Source organism: Trifolium pratense, linkage group LG7 (genome assembly GCF_020283565.1).
Source record: "Trifolium pratense cultivar HEN17-A07 linkage group LG7, ARS_RC_1.1, whole genome shotgun sequence".
Taxonomy (NCBI): Eukaryota; Viridiplantae; Streptophyta; class Magnoliopsida; order Fabales; family Fabaceae; genus Trifolium; species Trifolium pratense.
The window spans coordinates 15,452,909-15,469,638 of NC_060065.1; the positions used below are offsets into that span (position 1 = coordinate 15,452,909).

The 16,730-nt window shown below is 33.2% G+C and overlaps 1 protein-coding gene across 1 annotated transcript; it reads left to right on the top strand.

Annotated features, from left to right (window-relative positions):
* The first annotated feature begins 1,108 nt into the window (after positions 1-1,108).
* On the top strand, positions 1,109-9,609 carry LOC123896773 (protein PAT1 homolog 1-like). The gene is made up of 5 exons (XM_045947138.1): positions 1,109-1,395; positions 2,007-2,152; positions 2,680-2,736; positions 5,557-5,620; positions 6,778-9,609. Exons 1-5 carry the CDS (start codon positions 1,311-1,313, stop codon positions 9,057-9,059), a joined length of 2,634 nt encoding a protein of 877 aa, XP_045803094.1. The 5' UTR covers positions 1,109-1,310; the 3' UTR covers positions 9,060-9,609.
* The last annotated feature ends 7,121 nt before the right edge of the window (positions 9,610-16,730 follow it).

A 16,730-nucleotide genomic window follows, 5' to 3' on the forward strand; every position in this document is an offset into this window, starting at 1 on the left:
TGTGGTCTATAATGAAGTTTTCCGTAATATAACATAATTTTCTTTGTATGAATATTTTTCCAAAATTATTGTTGAACTATCGTTTAATGTTACTCAACTTTTTTCATATACCTTACATTATTGGAATTATCATATCTTATTTAATCATTATATATCTTACAATTAATCAGACTCGTGCACCGCACGGGTCGATGTTCTAGTTTTATAGAACCAAAAGATACAGTCAAAAATAAAAGAGGCATGTTATCTAAACATATTCCGCCCGACAAAAATACGACATCTTATCATAATATAAAAAGGAAAAAGTTATGCACACAAATCAATAAGCAAAATATATTGTTAAAAAAATCAGTAAATTTGTCTAACTTGTGTTCAAAAATTGCGTTTATATAACATTTCAATTTGTAGTGGCATTGTATAATATATTCAGCAGACGTGATTTGAATTACAGACACTTATTTATTTATAAAATTTCTAGCCACTATACTACTTAAAAAAATAAAATACTTTGAAAAATAAATAATGATATATTTTTTTTTATGTATATATGTATATTTGGTCAAGTAGTTTATTGGCTATAAATTCTAGCCTAAAGTGGATTAGTCGGATGTTTGAGGTTCGAACCTCGGTCTCCGGCATGTATAATGCAATGCTTTGCCAACCCAGCTAAGCTTACGAGACTATAACTTTTACTCCTGTAGTCCTAATTATATGAAAATTTTCACTTTTTAGATACATTCAAAGTTTGATGTATCTAGACTATAATATAGACTATGTACATTAAACTTTCAATGTATCTAAAAAGTAAATCTTCTCTTATAATTAGGACATGAGGAAGTATAAAAATATATTAAAGAAAATACTTAGTCAAAAGTAAAATAAAATACTTCATTTGGTCCTAAATACAAGATAAAATTTATTTTTTAGATTAATTAAAAATTTAATGTATTTGAACCAAATTATGAATCAGATACATTATATTATGAATCTAAAATGTAAATTTTCTTTTCATAGGATAGAGGGAGTAACCTCTTACAAAAAAAAATATCAAATAATGACTGTAAAAACAAAAAAAATAAAAATATATATAAAACGAAATACGCTACTTGAAGCATAATTCACCCTACCCTTCGTAGGGTTCCTCTCTCTCTCTCTCTCTCTCTCTCAAAAATCCAAGCCCATTTCATTCTTTCTTCGATTCTTCAATCTCATTCATTTATAACCTAATCACAATCTTCTATATACCTCACAAACTCTCACCAATTCTTCACCGCTTTCGTTTTTCTCTGTCACCTTCCATTGTTTTATGGATGGATTTCTCTACTGTTGCTGGGGCTGATTCTATTGCTGCTCCCAACACCAAAGATCTTAATCTTTTGGAAAATGTCACCAAAGGTTCATTTTTTCCTTTCAATTTTCAATTTTTATAGGGTTTCAGTAGGGTTTCTGCATGTAGATCTGTTTTTTTTTTCTTGCCTTTTTTATTTTATTTTATTAATTCAGTTCATAGCAATATACTTAATAGAGTTGTTGCATGGCTGTGCTAGAGTCGAGTGTTTTGCTAATTTTGATTGTAATGTTTGGATTGAAATAATCATAAATATAATAGTATTTATTTATTGATTGCTTAGTTGCTTGCTAAGAATATTGTAGGTGTGGTTGCATACTCTGGTTATTGATTTTGGACTGTTTAATTTTAATGCTAGATTAATAGTAGTATTTTATGTTGATATTAATCAATGTTTTCTTTTAGTACCTAAGATAGGTTTTGAGTTCACCAACAGGGGATTGGGTTTAGCGGAACCGAGGTTCGAACCTCCGATTGAGGGAATCTATGGGAAACAAAAAATAAAATTAGGGTTTGAGTTCTTTTTGAAATTATGCTATGTTTTTTCTTGAATTGTTCCAATGTGTAGACTCTATATGTATTTTTTTATGTTAATGTAGACATTTATGAAATTGTTGAAACTGCACGGACTCAATTTTCTGTTGTTATGTTATGCCAGATGGTGCATTATTTGATGCATCACAATATGCATTCTTTGGTAAAGATGTTGCTGAGGAAGTTGAGTTGGGGGGGTTAGATGATGAGAAAGATTATACCCCTTCTTTTGAGTTCAACGAGGAGGAGTTTTTTCACAATGCAGAAGAGGTTATTTTTTCAATCTCTGTACCCCGTTTTTTCTTATTTTCAAATTTTATGTTGCTACTATGTTTGAAGTTATAGAAAGTTTGATCCCTTGCTTATAATTTAACTGTGTACGTTTTCTTCATTTCCGCGTCAAGTCATTTTCTTCATTTTAACATTCAAATGTTGCTAATTATAGATTATTATAGCTAAAATTCGTTGACCCAACTGTTACGTTTGAACAATCTTTCATTAATATCCATTTTGCCAAAGCATCAATGCTCCAACTGTTGTACTTGATCGTCTTTCATTCATATCCATTTTCACAAAGCATTTTGTTAAAACATTGAATTGTGTCCATAAATTTTTTGTAGTTTATAACAAAACAAGAGTATTATATTTGAGTTTTATCTGGCTGACTGATTCTGCCTTCTGTGCATTCAGCCAAAAGGAAAAATTGGTTATCTTATTAATCTTACTCTGATGAGTGGTTTAATATCGAAGAGATGATGCTGTATATGTACCATCTAACTGTTATTTTCACATTGCAGGCGGATGATGTAAGATCTCCTTTTGATGTTGATGATCTCACTACCACTTTTATGAAGGTATGGATGGACAAACTTGACATTTACTGCTTTCTTGAAATGTAGATTAATGATGGATTAGTATGTTGGTGACTGTTTTTGAATTTTGATCGGGTTGCCTTCACTTAAAACCAGAAAAAATATGTACTATAGTGTATTTTTTATATTAAAAAATAAAATAGATGGGATAGAAGAAAGAAACAATTAGGGGAGGATAAGAAATCCTCTAAATTCTAAAACAGGCATCTTAACACAAGATGAAAATATAAGGGGCTGTTTACTTTGTCAACATTTTCTGTTTTCATTTTCTAAAACATGTTTTCATTTTAATGAAAAATTGTAATGGAAAGAAAAAGAAAGACTAGCTAGAGATGATGCATTTTTTAAAATAATGAAACAATATTTTGGCATTTTCATTCTTTCCTAAAAATACTCAAAATTGTTCACTTCAAAAGTCTAGTATATCCTTTTTAGCAAGTAAAATTAACACTAATTTTAGGAAATGAAAATAGAAAACATTTTTACAAGATGAAAATATAATATGTACCAAAGTTGTTCAATTACTTTAAGTGCCTGTTAATCGAACATATGAACTGTAGACAGAAGAGATGCCATAAGCACAATCCTATTCCCATTGCATGCAGTGAGGATTCAGGTGTATTAGTGCAAATGTGCAAGGGTTATACTGTGAGCACAACATCCATAATAGTAATTTGATTGATAATACGGAATTGTCTTTCTATCTTTCATGTAGAAGCATGCTAATAGCTTACTGTTGGTTGAATTGCATTTAAATTTGATGTTTATTTTTGTTCTTGCCATTCTTTGACTGTGAACCTGATTAGCGAACCAAATTCACTAGATGACTTTATAAACATCAAGTAGCCTAAAACATTATAGTCTGTTTGCGTACAATTTTTAAAAATGGTTTTTTAAAAATGTAGCAAACAAAAAAACTTGTCTGAGTGTGTTTATTCTCAAAATTTATTCACGTCTTTTTAGTTTGCAGAGCAAGAAAACAATAAAAAGCTAGAGATGTTTTTGTTTCATCTTTTTATTTTTTTATTTTCATTTTTATTCTTATCTTATGTGCTCATCCAATCCAACACTTTATAGTCGTTGGCACCAATTACTGCGTAACCTGACACCATTTGTTGTTCCTCCCTGATAACATCCATGTTGTTGCCACGGCCTAATTTACACGACTGCTTTTACCACCTAACACCCTCTACCACCACAACCTCCTTATACCCTCCATTTCTATTGTTGGTGACCTTCCACCTTTGCCGTCACTGCAACCTTGCCACCTTCACTAAAATATCTGCCACTGTTAGGATATAGAATAAGGGGGAGTTTGTTAGGATTTGAGATAGGGAGTTATTTAGGGAAGTTACTAGTTAATGGGGTAGCTTGTAATATCATGTATAAAAAGGAAAAGGGAGGTCTTCGAGTTGGAGAGATCATGATTCATGATCGAGTATTGTAAACTTTTAGCGAATAGAGTTTCAATTGACACATTCCTTCACCATTATTGTCGTAGTACATTCCACACGTCACCCTCCTCTGTCAAAACGTGTGTTCTAAATTTATGAAGCAGATTTTATGTTTTCAAAACACTGTTTTCTAATGAATATTATCAACTAGATTTTATTTTCCAATTTTTTTATAATAATTTTCTGAAATAGTAAACAATAACGGAATCATATAGCTCTCTAGTTTTCTTATTTTCAATTACATATATGCTGAACCATCGACCGTGCTCCAAAGTTTTAAGGACACAAGCAATGTTGTTCATCAATTTCTTGTTCCAAATGAATGTGGCTATTCTACAATGTAAAAGCAAAAAATGTGTTTTTATTATATTAAATGACTTAGGTGACCTTTTAATGCTTTATATATACAAGATAAGGAAGTGGTTTGGTCCAATCTCATATTCCTATCCATATGGGGTGTAGCATTTTTTTCAATGAAGGATGATGATGATTCTTAGTTAATTCAGATCATGTGAAAAAATTGAATTCCGTGCTTGAGTGTTGGACCAGACCACTTCATTCAAGGTAACCATGAAGATGGTGATTCTAAAATTACTTAAGGGTATCACTTATTATACCTAATCAGATATTTATTGAGCATTAGAATTTGATTAGAGTCAGACTGCTATCTATATAGAAATAATGGCTTTGACAGTTTCCTTCTATGGACAAACACTCCTTTCGAGGAAAGTATGTAGGAAAAGTTGTGGCATGCCATGCATACAATAATTTTTTTTTTCTATTAGTTAAAATCGTGTCTTGCCTGTGTTACTCCCTTATTCAGTAATTTTGGACTATGAAATCAATAATAATACCGGTGAGTAAATGTGGCTGAAACTTTGTTAAAAGACTATAGGTAGGTAATTTTTATATATATAAAAAAAGACTATAGATATGTAACTGGATTTTCAGGATCTTAAATTGTGAAGATTTATTATTGTTGACTATTGGGTATTTTTGATAATTCATTAATGGCGCTTCTCTTTGCAGCTAATCAATCACCATCCTACAAATTTAATTACTGTATTTCCTTTTTTTAGTGTTGGGTATACATGACAGCTTCTCTCTCAGTTTATCTTTATTTTTTATTTATTTTATCCTTTATTTTCATTTATTTGAATGTTCTGGAAATAATTAACAAATTTTGTCTGTGATTCAAAAGTTGTTTGATATTTTCCATGCGCTCTGCATGTAGTATTTGATTTTAAGATTCAGTTATAATATTGGAAATAATGCTGGTCTCTTGAATGGTGGTGCCATCCGTTTTATGTAAACTGATATTAATATTGAACATCTTGATATATTTCAGCTGAACAAAATTGTTAGTGGACCAAAAAGTGCAGGAGTTATTGGTGATCGGCTGTCAAGAGAAAGTGAGTAAGCTATTATATAATAAATTCATATATTTGCTTGTTCCTGTATCTAATAAGCTGTATCTTCATTAATATTATTGGAAAATTTCAACACTTGAGGTGTTTAGTATGGAATTTAAATGTGTTAAAATCTACTTGGGGCTTTAAAGTGTAACATCAAGTATGAAAGTCTTCTGTTGTCAAAGAAATGTTTTGTACCATTATTTTCTAAAATTCCTTATATTAATTCTTAACATTAGAACTATTAAACTATTTGCATCACTCGCCCAAAAAATTCATACCTTGTAACTTGTCCTTTTTTCTCTCCCCTCTATACGGACACACTACCTAGGTATGTAGAGTTGGAAATGGTTAATAAGTCATTTTGAATCTTGGAAATCCAGGGAAATTTGGGTTCCTGTGATGTTACCAGTTACCAGATTCTAATGATCTTACTACTATTTTTTAAAAAATATGTAGTTGTGTTTTCTTCTTTTCTTTCTACCATTATTTATCAAGTGTTTTTTTTTTTTGGGTGCCTGTGCTATAAAATTTTCTGATCTCTATCATGCATAGACATTATTAAGAAATCTCAAGCCATGTTTACAAGCATTGATTTAGAACCTGTGCAAACACGTATCTTTGAAAGTGGAAAACCTTTGGGTGAGTGCTGCAAGATAATTTATATTTTTAATGGTTTTTTAAGTGGAGAAGCTTTCACTTCCTAAAGAAGGGCCAGAGAAATGTTAGGTCATAACTCTGCGTATCAACAGATGTTGTCTTGGTCTTTAGTAACCACAGTAATAGTGGTAGAAGGGAGCTATGTTGTGAAAGATATGATATTTCATCAGTGAAATTGCCGTGTTTTGTGATCATTCATAAGGTCTGTAGGTGTGTGTAAATTTTTTTCTGAAGCTTGATGGTCTAAGAGGCATAGATTTTATTTATTTTTGAACAAATCTATGAGGCATAGATTAGATATACACCAGTCAGGTTAATGGATAATTTGTTAGATAACATTTTGGAGTTTGGATACATCTAAGTAAAATTTGTATTTATGCTTTATAGCTGGCACTATATCCCCTTTTCTGCATCAATCTTGTTTTATTTGCTTTATTCTTTTTTGTTTTTTTGGTATTCTTGACTTAGTTATTTTTATTCCTATATTTTTTATACAGATTCCTCTGCTTCTGAATGGTCACAGAGGGATGATTTTTCCTACTGGGCTGACCATCACACTTATGACAGTGAGGGTTCTCAGGATGCTAAAAGATGGTCATCACATCCACATTCTTCTATCACTCATCTACAAGAGTCAAAGCCCTTATACAGAACATCGTCATTTCCTGAGCAGCAACGGCAGCTGCAACACCAACTCCAGCATCGCTCTAGTGAACCTGTTCCTAACTGGTTTGATCAGCAGTTTTATGATATTCAAACTGCTGATGATGATAAGAGATGGTCATCGCATCCACATTCCTCCATTTCACACATAGAAGGACCGAAGCCCTTGTATAGAACATCATCTCATCCTGACAAGCGACAAGAGCTTCCTCGTTTTTCGAGTGAGCCAACTTTGGCACCAAAATCTTCATTTACTTCTTATCCTCCCCCTGGTGGTAGGTCTCATCAATTGGCTCCAAATCACAGTACAGGCCAGTTGAACCTTCCTTTTTCTGGGGGAGCTCACATGACATTGCCATCACAAAATCGCTCTAATTTATTCAATTCTTCATTACACCTGGGTGGATCAAAATATGAGCCACATTTTAGTGGCAATTTGGCTCAATTTAATACTGGTTCTCCGCTCAATAATCGAATCCAGAATCAATGGGTCAACCAAACAGGTTTGTATCCCGGAGATAATTCAAACCTCCTGAATAATATGTTGCAGCAACAACTATACCATAATAATGGATCCGTGTCTCCCCATTTACTGAGTCAGTTGCAGCAACAGCAGCACAGATTGCATCATCCTGTTCAGCAGTCAGCAGGCCTAATATCAGGTTTACAGCCTCATTTATTTAATCACCATCTTTCGTCTGGATCATCAATAGGTAGAAAATATGAACATGTGCTTGGTGATGTTAGAGAGCATAGACAAAAATCAACTCGCAGACATCGGTTCTCTCAACAGGCTTCTAATGCTAGTAGCCAGAAGATCGATAGTGGTTCATCATTACAGTTCAGGTCCAAGTATATGACTAGTGATGAAATTGAGAGTATTCTTAAAATGCAGCTTGCTGCTGTGACTCACTGCAATGACCCCTACATTGATGACTATTATCACCAAGCTCGTCTTGCAAAACAACCTTCTGAGGTTAAATTTAAACTTTCATTTTGCCCAACCAAAATAAAGGATGTTTCTTCACGAGCCCGGGCCAATACTGAGCCACATGGTTTTCTTCAGGTTGACGCATTAGGGAGGGTTTCATATGTGCCCATTCGTCAGCCTCGCCCTCTTCTTGAAGTTGATCCTCCAAACTCCTCTGCTAGTGGTGGCTCTGAGCGAATTATTTCAGAGAAGTCCCTTGAGCAAGAGCCTTTGTTTGCAGCCAGAATCACAATTGAGGATGGTCTCTGTCTTCTTCTTGATGTAGACGATATTGATCGTTTCCTTCAGTGCAATCTGCTACAAGATGGTGGAACTCAATTCTTACGAAGAAGGAATGTCCTTTTGGAAGGATTAGCAACATCACTTCATCTCGTGGACCCACTGGGAAAGAATGGACACAAAGCTGGGCTTGCTGCTAAGGATGACCTTGTTTTCTTACGATTAGCATCTATTTCGAAGGGACGGAAGCTCCTAGCGAAGTATCTTCGGTTGCTTGCTCCTGGTAGTGAGCTTATGCGGATTGGCTGCATGGCTATATTTCGTCATTTAAGATTCTTATTTGGCAGTATCCCCCCTGATTCAGCAGCAGCAGAGACTACAAGTGATCTTGCTATGGTTGTTTGTCAGTGTGTCCAAGGAATGGATCTTGGTTCTCTGGGTGCTTGTCTTGCAGCAGTGGTTTGTTCATCGGAGCAGCCTCCTCTGCGTCCCCTTGGAAGTCCTGCTGGAGATAGTGCTTCCCTTGTTTTAGTATCTGTTCTTAAAAGCGCTACTGATCTTCTAACTGATCCTCATGCTGCTTCTAACAATAAATTGGGTAATCGAACATTTTGGCAGGCCTCATTTGATGAATTTTTTGGCCTCCTCACAAAGTATTGCATGAATAAGTACCAGAATATCATGCAATCACGGGAACAAAATGTGGCTGCACTTGGATCTGATGCTGATAACGCAGGTAGTAAGGAAATGCCTGTCGACCTCTTACGTGCAAGTCTTCCTCACACCAATGACCGCCAGAGAAAGTTATTACTAGATTTTGCTCAGCGCTCTGCACCTGTGGTTGGATTTAACAGCTATGCTGGGAGCAGTAGTAGTCATGTGAACTCGGAGACGGTGCTTAGTTGATAGTGTAGAGATTTCTTCTGATGATAATGGTTTTTGGGATTAATGTCACATACCTTGCATCTGTGGCGGCGATACAATACTGATGATTCCATGCGAATGTGTTGGCATTTGTGATATATTTACTCTGAGGCTCTTCATATATCATGAAATACTCAGCTTGATTTGTTCCTCATGTCTTTTATTTTATTTATGACGGGGGAGCTTATTTTATTACTCCATGTGGCTGGTAGACATACTAGTGTACAGGTTTAGGCAGATATTTGATTCCCATGTTCCCTTTCAATTGGGTTATATTCAAATCTACTTATGATGATGATAGGCAACCATTGCCCTAGCCTAGGGGTTCAATGGGAAACATGTTGACCAGTTGGTGGTGGTGCTGAAATACATAGGAGGAACTAGCATAGTTTCTAAAACTTTTATTTTATAGATTATTTATCTTCGCTCAATGAGAGAGACCGTTTAGTTTTATCCAAGTATTTTTCGACACATTTTTATGTAGTTTGTTTCGAGATATATTGCATGCAATAGTAGTATGATGAGTTAACCATGTACAGTATTATGCGAATGTCAAGGAAAATGCATGATTTTGTCTTTTTGGTAACGTTGCATCTATTCTTACTTTTTTTTAAAAATACTTTTATATATTCCGTAAAGAGGATAATTTTAAAAATTAGGCAATCATCAAGTACAAAACGACTCTCAATAATGAAAGGATAATTTTATAGAATGAGTACATATTGTTGATAGGTTTAATATAACTAATTAAATTACTTATTTTATTTAATTAATTCTTGTGAAATGATAAAAAGTGAACCTTAGCAAATTGCGTGGACAAAATGTTGTGTATTTGTTATTTACATGGTCACCTCTGTCATGCATTGGTATCCTCTCCAGTTCATCTTAACTGTTGATTCATGTTTTTCTTATCTGTTTTTTAAATTGTTTCTTTAACTATCGGTCAATGGTCATTAGATGAAGAACAACAAAGATAGCATAACAAAAAGGGTAGTTGAGATCCATTTTTCTTGGTCAAAGCTTTATGTGAGAGCTAAAATGTTATTCCCTTCAATTTAAAGCAGGTAATAGGGTTGAAATTTAGCTATTTGAAAACTGATGCACAAAATGGTTGTGATTACTCTTTACATTATCGACATCCTTTTGTGTTTTCTTTTTTGTTTTCAAATGTAGATGGAATGGTTCACTGGAGGAGTATGCTTAGCTTGTAAAACATGAGGTGGTTGTTACAACGGAGGCAGCTCTATGACTCGGAGAGTTAAAATGGATAGAAAATGACCCTATCGAAGCTGCTAAAGTCTATAGCATGGGATCACCGCCAATACATAGCCATCGGAGAATCTCTTTCGCGGTGAAAGCACAAAAATTTATGTTTGTTTTTTACTAAAAACAAAGAGTTCAATTATCAGTTATATTAATCGGTTATATTTTCCGTGACATTTAGTTTATACATACTCCCTCCGGTCCTTTTTATAAGGAACAATTTGGAAAAAAAATTTGGTCCTTTTTATAAGAAACAATCATTAAATTTATTCTTACAATTCCATTTTTACCCTTATTAAATTGTATTCATTCCAAAGTTATGCATTAATTAGACTGATATATTCCCTAAGGATAAATTAATACACCAAGGTTAGTTTTGTAATAGATTGTAAAATTTTAGAATTTTTATTAAGAAAGATAAGGTTTCTTGGTATGTGTGTTTTTTCCAAACTGTTCCTTATAATAAGGACCGGAGGGAGTAGTACCAGATGTACTTACGATGCCCTTGGGTGGGGCACTTCAGCATTAAAGAATTGACATCAAAGACAGGAGAATACAAGGATGTAAGTGTAGGAGATTTTCTTAAAAGGTTTTGCAAAATCCAAACACAATCTCATACCAACGACCAACCCAAATGTTAATTCCTTGAAAACATCGTTCAAGTTGTTAAGGAGAGGATGTTCCTTATGTAATGTCAGTCGGTAAGTAAATCCAACGAGTAAAGTTTGGCGACTAATTGTTAGGGAATTGTTTGCATTAGGCTTTGAAGAAAGAAAAAAAAAAAGGAAGCATGTCGAGCGTAGTCTGAAATAATTGAAACAATTTTTTATTAATAAGTAACCCTTAGGTACATGTTAAGCCTCTATATTGTAATTTCCATATATTATATTTGTAATATATTTATAATATGGATGATGTTAACTTGTGCTCTTAAGACACATGATAAGGAGCAATAAATGATGGTTGACTCCACTTATTTTACTTTGAAAGAAACAATATCATAAATTGTGTCTCATAAAATTTTTAAAGACAAAATTGCCCTCAACTATATCACACACCCACTTCCATTTACATTTAAACACACACGCCTGACATTTTCTTTTGCTTATTATATGTATATTTTTTATCCAATCACACCTGTTAGATCAATCTCACGTACCTGATCATGCCACGTGTCCCTTATTTTAGTTTATTCAAAAATTCATTCATAAAAGTAAATCAGAGGATCCACTCCTTCCTTCGTTGCCGACCTATCCTCCTCAATCCTCAGTGACCAACCCACCATTGTAAAGAACCACCATAGCTGCTCACAGAAGAGGGTAATTTTGGAAAAATAAAAACACTCTTTTTATATTATTTTGACTGAAGTTAATTTTGGGTGGGACCAACCATCATTTATTGCTTCTTATCATGTGCCTTAAGGGCACAAGTTAACATTGCCCTTATAATATTCAAATGCTTTGCTTCAACCCATACGGTTCGGAACTCGCTATCATACTAATTTGATTGAAAACAGAAATTATGTAAGACAACTTCATACATAAACAAAATATTGTCACGTTGTTTTCTTTAACATGTGTCAAAACCCTTAGGGCACATGTTAAACCTCCATATCGTGATCTCCTTATACTATATTTGTAATGCTCAAATATTTTGCTTCAACACATGCGGTTTGAAACTCACATTCATACTAAATTGATTGAAAAGAGAAATGATGTAAAACAACTTCATTTGTAAACAAAGATATTAAAATCCTTAATAAAGTAAGTCATTACAGGTCGTGCTAAATTCTTAATATAAGTGTTCATAAATCTGTTTTCCTAGTACGTCTCATACTACCAGATTAACTGTTAAATGTTTATAATCCAAACAAAATATGACACAAAATAGTTTAAATTGATATAAAATTTCTATTTTTTTTTCACGTGGATATATAGTATCTAAATTAGTATAAACTCACACACATAAGTGAAGCAGCATCGGAGATCAAAAATTGGTCATAACGTTCGGCATAAAAATTTCGACATTTATTTCCATCACGTCCGGCCTAAAAATAACCGATTCATTCTCCTTATATAAAATTAGGATTATATATCTTTTTTCAAAGCAAAAAGTCATTAACTAGTGTAAAGTTTGTAAGCTAAAAATGATACAAATTCTTTCAATCTATTAGGAGAATGAATCATTGATTTTTATTAGAGTTGCTCATGAAAATACCAAAACATAAGATAGATCTACATTACCATACAGAGAAAAAATAGGGATATCATGTAATCCTTTTCACCACTAAACAAACCGAAACACTACATAATTTTGCATCCCAACACACCTACACTCAACTCACAAAAACTATGTTATGTATAGGCTAGTCGATCTCCATTTGTCAAGAAAAAGAATCACAAATAGAACTACTAAACCATTTTATTTGACTATATAACTATTTCTATCATGAAAATAGAATTTATCTAAAATATGAGGACAAATAATTCTCCTTCCCAAATCACATATTACAACAATTTATTTAAATTTCAAAAAAGCAAAACAAACCTTTATCTCACCACTTTCAAAAGGGTAAATATCATTTGACTCAACAAACAAAATCGTTTAAAACACAAGGCATTAATTAGTATTTGGTGACAAAGTTTTGACTTGAGAAAGGATATATATATGTGGCTACAGTACAGTTTAAACGATTCTATGTATCACAAATTAATGTAACACTTTTTAATATTACTACTATTTATTTTGGCCTTAATTGTGAAGGGAAAATGAAATTTACCAAATTACTAAGAGAAATTCTTACATGGATAGTCACCTAATATTTCACTCTTACACACAATCAATTAAAATATTACACCTCACTAAAATTAATTAAAAAAAATTAAAATCAGATTTATTCTCATTATCTTTTTTTGGGAAACGATTTCTTGTCATTATTGTTGAAGATTCTTTCTTTCTCTCTAGAGGTGGGAACATGCCAGACCGGCCTACCGGACCTTAAGGCCTAGCCTATATAGGCTCAGCCGCTCAGGCCAGATCAACCTATTTCTTTAAATAGAGCAAGTCAAAACTTTTTTATAAGCCTATTTAGCTAAAAAGGTCAGGCCGCAGACCATTAAAAAAGGCGTTGAGGCCTATTTAACTTAATATGAATAATATTTTTACTATGATTATAATTTATATATTAAAATTTATACTTTGATTAAATTATAAATCGACTAACTTTTCAATTAGTTTAAATTTATTAATCTACATTCGTTTTTAACATATATATAAATGTATTATTATAAACTAGAAGCTTGCTTGGAGTCAGGGTTTCCATCATACATGATCACAAGAAAAGTTAAAATTAATGGCAATCCTCCAACCTTGGTGCGTCGTATACAAGAGCTTTTAAAGTTGAACTGGCAGGTGCATTTCAATCATACCTGCGGGAGGGGAATAGAAGTGCTGATTGTCTGACTAATTTTAGCTTCTCCTTAGACTCTTTTAATATTCATGTTATGGAGAATCCTCCCCGTGAGGTTTCAAGACTCTTTTTTGATGATTTTTTCAGGGCTTGCATGCCTAGGAATATTCGTTCGACTCTGTAGTTCTTTTCGTTTTGGGGTTTAGCCCTCTTTTTCTACAAAAAAAAAAGAATTGAAATATGATGACATATATAGTCAAATCCTCTAAAATATCATGTTAAATATCAAAAAGAACATTGGTTTATTCATTCATAAGTATATTTAAAAATAAATATAATTATTTATTTAAATATGTTCATATGAAATAGGTTTTTAAACAGGCCAACATGCCACATTAGGCTTTCAAAAAACCAAGTTCGGACCTAAAAATTAGGCGTATGATAGGTCATAGGCCAGACTCAGGCCTTCCATTTTTTGACAGGTCAGACTCAGGCTTGCCAAAGACTAGCTCGGTCTAACCTATTCCCACATCTATTTCTCTCTCTCCCCAATTTCTTTCAGCTTCTTTTTACCAAATCTCTCCACTTTCTTTAACCATGAGCAAATCGTCAAAATCATTTCACTGTTTAGCATTACTACCGCTGCATCAATTACAGTTGTTTTTTTCTCACAAGTTATAAATAATATCGTTTTCCATCCATGATTAAATCACCACCATATTTTAAATGAGTTTTATAAAACTGAAATCCTTCTATTCAATTGTGTATTCCTAAAGGGATATTAAATAGGATAAAACTTATATACATTTTTTTAGGTGCAGTTTTTCCTGTCCCTCTCACAAAAATGAAGTTTTTATATTTTTTTAATTTAAAAAAATAAAAGAAAACTATTTTTATATAAAAATAACTACCTCCATGTATCTAGTACAGTAAGAACTGTATATATGGAACTGTACATAAATTTGATCCTATTAAATATACAAGGAAAAGAGGATAAAAACCTGTTAACTGAAAAGAAAAAAATTATAACCTACGGTAACTAATTAACAAACTAATCTATTTTACAATTATTCGATATATGTCAATTTGTAAAACACTCACAAAATGAATAACATTCAAAATTGATATCATACTAACTACACAAACCCAACACAGTTTTAGGATAATTTTTGACATGTGTCAATCACACAATCATGCAGAAAAAATCCTAGCTGGAAAAAATTCAAAAACTTTGCTTCTTCTGGCCAGCAATTCGAATTTCCTTTCCCTCCCTTTCATCTTGACGCAGTACGGAAGCGTGAAGGAAAAGCAAGCGCTAATCCTATAATAAAACACAGGTTCGCAAGCGACAAACCTGTTAGATAAGGCTCTGGAATCCACCAGATTTCCGGAATCCACCAGAAAAAGTAACTAATCTAAAATCCACTAGACTTCCGGAATCCACCAGAAGGAGTAATTTGGAATCCACCAAATTTGAGAAAAATCTCTGTATTTTTATTAAATCAAAAGGTTGCCTTTCAAGGCTACAATAGTTTGGTTTAAATAGTGGTGAAAAATAAAAATAACGAATCTTCTAAAAGATTGTAAAAATAAAAATAACAAACCTAGCTAAATAAAAATAACAAATCTACCTAAAATATAAAAATAACTAATCTAGGTGAAATATAAAAATAAGAAATCTACCTAAAATATAATAAAACTAAACATGGCTAAAATAATAAATTATTAAGGAAACTCTCCTACATCAGTCTCCTCTACCTCAAAAGAACTCGACCCCGAGTTCTTATCTTGATAAAGAACCTCATATGCTTGATACTGACTCATGCGTTTATCATAGTAGAAACTTAGTACTTGTTCTGCTTTAATTATCCAATTCTTTCTGGTTTGCTTGATTGCTACTTTTTGCTCTTTGTTTTTTTCCTCTAACTTGAGATAACAACTTGTTAACACATCTAATAACTCCACAGTGGAGGTAGAGCTTATATGCATAACATGGGAATACCGATCAATGTTCATAAGTTCCTCTGTTTGTGTTGTCCTTGAAGTTGCATCATACCGTGTTGCCGATGACGATAAATTTGTTACATGACCTTCTTTCTCCTTTGTTTCTTTATCAATTTCGGGTGTCGCCTCTGTTTGGATGTCGTAATCCATGTTATTGTTGTTCTCGTTGAAACTACCCTCCAATTCTAGATTGAGCACTCCTTCCTCATCGATTGTAGTTTCTACCATTTTAGACTCCACATCCGTTTGATCCTCTTTCTCTGAATCATCATGTTCATCGATCTCTTCCTTCTCATCTTTCGATTCATCAACTTCAACCGAAGCATCTTGTTCAACAACTACTTCGGTTTCTTTCGGTTCAGATTTATAAGCAGGATCGTCAAGTTTCTCGGGAAGAGATGGCTGGTTATCATCTAGGGTTTCAGTAGCTATGTGGCGTAGATGAAAATTATTGGCATGATTGTTGTTATTGGAATTATTGAAGATGCTAAATGCTTCCTCAAATTTAACATTAACATACCAATTAACATAAGTTATCAAAACAGAATGTTTAGCAATATCTTTAATCGTTTTACGCGAGTTACCTGCCATTCTGTAAGCATGCCTCAAAAGGCCGGACAACGAGTAATCTTTGTTGTAACAAAACGGACAACGATATGTCGAATCAGAGATTTTAAACTCGTAGTAATCATCCTTCAACCTTTTGTAATATCGACGCTCATAGTATTCCAAATCAGATTCACCACGAGTATGTTCTGATTTTATGTATGTAACAATATGGTTGTTATTGCGAACCCTAATAACCGGAATTGATTCTCCCATGGCTGATCACGTTAGGAAAAGAACAGGAGAAACCAGGCTCTGATACCAACTGACGCAGTACGGAAGCGTGAAGGAAAAACAAGCGCTAATCCTATAATAAAACACAGGTTCGCAAGCGACAAACCTGTTAGATAAGGCTCTGGAATCCACCAGAT

What these genes read in the sequence shown, in the direction of transcription:
- LOC123896773 (XM_045947138.1), top strand. Translation starts at nt 1,311, where the DNA reads ATGGATTTCTCTACTGTTGCTGGGGCTGATTCTATTGCTGCTCCCAAC. An exon ending in TCACTACCACTTTTATGAAG is followed by an intron (nt 2,737 to 5,556) that starts GTATGGATGGAC and finishes GATATATTTCAG; the next exon opens with CTGAACAAAATTGTTAGTGG. An exon ending in TGATCGGCTGTCAAGAGAAA is followed by an intron (nt 5,621 to 6,777) that starts GTGAGTAAGCTA and finishes TTTTTTATACAG; the next exon opens with ATTCCTCTGCTTCTGAATGG.